The sequence below is a fragment of the Sinocyclocheilus anshuiensis genome, unplaced genomic scaffold, assembly GCF_001515605.1.
Source record: "Sinocyclocheilus anshuiensis isolate Anshui unplaced genomic scaffold, SAMN03320099.WGS_v1.1 scaffold219, whole genome shotgun sequence".
Classification (NCBI taxonomy): Eukaryota; Metazoa; Chordata; class Actinopteri; order Cypriniformes; family Cyprinidae; genus Sinocyclocheilus; species Sinocyclocheilus anshuiensis.
The window spans coordinates 578,406-583,020 of record NW_015548200.1 but is presented as its reverse complement, the minus strand read 5'-3'; the positions used below and the strand labels follow the sequence as shown (position 1 = coordinate 583,020).

Sequence of the window (4,615 nt, the reverse complement as noted above, 5' to 3'; positions counted from 1 at the left end):
CGCCAGTAGGTAGCAAGTCTAAGTGAGTCATTGCGATTGAACCGAATCATTTAAACGGTTGATTAATTCAGAAACAAAACAACGTCATGTTGCTCAGAGACACAAAACAGTGTTGTGGCTGTGTTTGGAATGTTTTTTGTTGGCGAAATAGCACAGAAATAGCGCAAAAACAGCCAATATGGTGTCTAAAACGTAAGTCTCTAGATATTAACTTATTGTTTATTGAACTGTTGTATAAAATAAATATCACATTTGTAACCATGCTGATTTTTTAAGAAAAAACGGCACTCTTCGTGTGATATTGATTAACTATATGAACTGATATAAATATATACATTTTCTGCCTCCTTATCTTGAAGTATGTGATCATTGTTAATGCATATTAATAGACTGAATCATGCAGCGAAAGAGCGCACTATAATAGCGCACGTGCACTAAATCCTGTGTTGGTCTAACCAGACTTCATCTCGTCGCGTATGCGTGCCTCTGTAGGTGTGTTTGGTTTAGCTTTTGCAATATAATCGATAATGTCATGATGTCTCACGAGTTCAGTATTTGCGCTAAACCTGCGCAGATTTGGCTTGCATGAACTTCCGAGAGAAATTAATGAGTGAACATAACTTACGAAAAGTAACCCGCCAAATTGGTTAGTGATTTGACAGCGTTACCCACCACAGCTGATTTTTACCCGCATTTGGCGGGTTGGCGGGTGTTAATTTCAAACCCTGATTGTGTCTCTTCAGAAGACTAGAATCAAATCACTCTATTCATATGGATTATTTTTATGATCTCATTATGAACTTTTTGAATCTTCAAAGTTGTGGAATGAACTGTCAATGAGGGGACAGAAATTTCTCAGGTTCCATTAAAAATACCTTAATTTTTGTTTAGAATATGAATAAGTCATAAAGGTTGATGAATGACATAAGGGTGAGTAAATGCTTTAAATTATATTATATTAAAATTTTTATCCCTTTAAAGTCATGTACATGAATTAACTCTAGAATTAATGCACAGATTAATGAATACACAGTTCTAAAATATTTAATTGGGTACAAATGGCTCTTTCTGAGTGCAGTCTTTGTAAAGATGTTAAGAATCCTTATCCAGTAGACACAAACAACTGGAAAATTCATGGAAATTCATTGGTCAAAAGAGCACCGGTAACCCTGGATTTAGGTTGTTTTAGATGGTTTAATCCTTGTGTTCAGGTGTTTGTTCTGGTGAACATCCTGTGTCCTGTCACACATCAACACACACATACTTTGATTCTTCCTGTGGTTATTGTAGTGTCAAAGCATCATGTGGATAAGTGTTTTAGCTTTTATTGTGCAAACATTAGCATGTTGGAGCTCAGCAATGACAGCAATGCTTATCATTTTAACAACTGTGTGTCTCTTAATTCAGTAGTTCTATATTTAAAGGGGTCATATGATGCGATTTCAATTTTTCCTTTCTCTTTGGAGTGTTACAAGCTCTTGGTGCATAAAGAAGATCTGTAAAGTTGCAAAGACTAAAGTCTCAAATCCAAAGAGATATTCTTTATAAAAGTTAAGAGTCAACCACGCCTACCTAAAACGGCTCGTTCTAACACGCCCCCACAAGTTTACGTCACGATGGGGGAAGATTTGCATAAAGCCGCCCAAATGTGCACACAAAGAAAGAAGGCGTAACTTTTATTCTCGCTGTAGTAGCCTATTGTTGTTGCCGGGGCCGCCATGTCGTGAAGGCGCTGTGTGTTTCGTCACAGCACACCTCGCTTTTCAGACCGGTGAGCTTTGTAAAAATCGAAGCGTATTTCAGAAAGGCGGGGCATAGAGGAGAAACAATGTACAGTATGTGGAAAATGTGTTTTTTGAACCTTAAACCACAAACACATTTCATTACACCAAATAATGCATCATATGACCCCTTTAAATTATTTAAAACAATGTCACAGTGCTGATGTAAGTGATAATGAACCAGTTTTATTTGTGTTTTCACTACTTGTACACTTGTTTCATGGTTATCCTTTTGCTGTTGGGTTTAAAACTGTATTGTAATATTTTCTTTAACTTTGTGAAGACGTTATGATATACCCTGAATAGAGACTTGTTTGTTGTATTTGTTGATTGTTGTACCCGTGATGCAGATTCTAGTGTCCTCTAACACATACCAGTGTGGTTATTTAGGGGTGCATGTAAACACAGCTGCATTTCATATGATCTGCCAGCTTCTTTAGAATTTAATCATGTTATTGGACCAGTGTAGAGTACAGTACAGATACCACGCGCACACACACACTTTCAAAGTGTCTACTTCAGTGTGACGTGTCTTCACTCAAACGGATCTTTACACACAACAGACACGTACACTCATTTATGGTTTATGATACAGTTCAACCTTTGTTCTCCACTGTTTGCTTGTTTCTTCCGCTGATTTGTGGAGCTTCCACACCGCTTGAAGGAAACTGGCTACAGTGTCCCGAATCATATGATTCTCCTCCGCGTCCTGCTACAGCCTTTGCCCTTCACCTATAAATAATCATGTCTGTGGACTTTTACTGGGACTGTCTAAAGTTGCACAACCTCTCTTGCATAAGCCAGCAAGATGAACACGCACTATATTCCCCTCGCTCTACATCTGTGACATTTTAGCCAAGCCTAAAAATATAGGTTTGGATAAGTCTAGCAGTCAAGGTTGGGATGATTAAAATATATATTTTTAATCACATTCAAGTAGTTTGAATTTTACTACAATACAAAAAAGTTTGTATCTTATATAAAACCCAAACAATATATTGTGTCGACATTTGTATGTGCAATTGTTTGTTTATTCGTATAATCAAATCAATCCCTTTCTTATTCCTTTTCTCTTTTCCTATCTGTAGGATCGAGAGCTACTCGTGCAAGATGGCTGGTGATGACAAGCACATGTTTAAGCAGTTCTGTCAGGAGGGGGAGCCCCATGTTCTGGAAGCGCTGTCACCCCCTCAGTCCAGCAGTGCTCCGAGCCCTAACCTGTAAGCCTTAACACATAACCATAGGCTTCACCTCAGCTATTGTGGTTACACTACACCAGGGTTCCTCAAATCTTGACCTGGAGGGCCAGAGTTTAGCTCCAACCCTGATCAAACTCACCTACCTGAGATTTTCTAATGATCCTGAAGACATTGATTAGCATGCTCAGGTGTGTTTGATTAGGGTTAGAGCTAAACTCTGCAGGAAAGTGGATCTCGTGGGCCAGATTTGAGGATCCCTGCACTACACAATCTCTCTTGTGGGCTTTCTTTTAGATTGGGGAAGAGTGGGGAGGACGGAGAGAACCCACTAAGTGATAAGTGTTGCAGGAAGACCTTGTTCTACCTTATCACTACCCTGAATGAGTCGTTCCGGCCTGATTATGATTTTAGTGCTGCCCGTGCCCATGAGTTCAGCCGAGAGCCCAGTGTTAACTGGGTTAGTATGACTGGTTTCCATTGAATCATGAAAACATATCTGCTGCGTTAAGAACTTATGTAATGTTATATTATTAAATGTCAGGTGCAAAGGTTTTTAGATACACTGTCAAGAATTGTTGAGAAAAGTAAAAAATTCAAGGCAACATTATGCATTCAGAGTTTTAAAGAGGTCATGAACTGCCTTTTTTTTATTTTGTACTACTCTGAGGTCTACTTATAATGTTATCAAGATTTTTACATCAAAAAACATAATATTTTAGCAGTAATAGGTAGGGATGTAACGATTCACCGCAAGCCGGTTGAAAATCGATGCAAATATGTGACTGTTCAAATCGGTTGAGATGTTAAATGAATCGCGATATAGTTGGGGGTGGGAGTTTATATGAATGTAAGGGGAACTGACTGTCTTTAGAAAATTTTAGATATTTTCTTTTCATCTCGTCTCTGTATAATTCATAAGCGCAGCGCTGCTTTGTTTACAGCGGTAACCAAGGAAACGCTGTATCATTGCTGTGATGATCATGAGCGCCACCTGCTCTCAGTGAGTGAATCTGCATCTCATTCAGCTCGTCTGCTGTTTCTGTTTTGGGCAGATGTTTTATGTAATATAGTTTCACAAAACTAAAGTCAGAGCATTCTGTTTTTGTTTTCAGTTTTCAAATTATACAATCTGATTTATATTTAAAAACTGCTCATGCTGCATGTATTCAGCATCTTTGTTCACAAAAGGTCAGCATGGTGATCAACAAGCTTGTGTTATGTAGGGTGACCATAAATCCTCTTTTTCCCGGACATGTCCTCTTTTTGTACCTTAAAAAATGCATCCGGCCGGGATTTCTAAATCGCCCAAAATGTCCGGGATTCGGCTTTTGCTTTCTACAGACGCCATTCATAGTATGCGTTTTTGTTTTGGAGCCCTGCGAGGACTGTAGGCGGGCCTACTCCTGCAAACATTCTAATATTACATATAATTTTCGCGCATCAGGAGGCCGCTATCAATATGCGGAGAATAATGTTCTCATTTGGATGAGCGCTCTGTTCACTTTCGATTTCACGATCAAGTCAAGTCAAGTCAAGTTTATTTGTACAGCGCTTTTCACGATACAAATCATTGCAAAGCAACTGTACAGCAAATTAATTTTCTACAATATTTATTGTTAGCTTATCAGTTGTGAC

The 4,615-nt window shown here is 38.6% G+C and overlaps 1 protein-coding gene across 2 annotated transcripts in view; it reads left to right on the top strand.

Annotated features, from left to right (window-relative positions):
• Positions 1-4,615, top strand: part of LOC107653292 (repressor of RNA polymerase III transcription MAF1 homolog) — a 15,326-nt gene that overhangs the window by 2,102 nt on the left and 8,609 nt on the right. For both annotated transcript variants that reach the window (XM_016439964.1, XM_016439963.1), the window contains 2 exons: positions 2,870-3,001; positions 3,275-3,437. In XM_016439964.1, coding sequence (XP_016295450.1) covers positions 2,892-3,001; positions 3,275-3,437 — 273 coding nt within the window. In that variant the 5' untranslated portion in view covers positions 2,870-2,891. The remainder of the gene's footprint in view (positions 1-2,869; positions 3,002-3,274; positions 3,438-4,615) is intronic.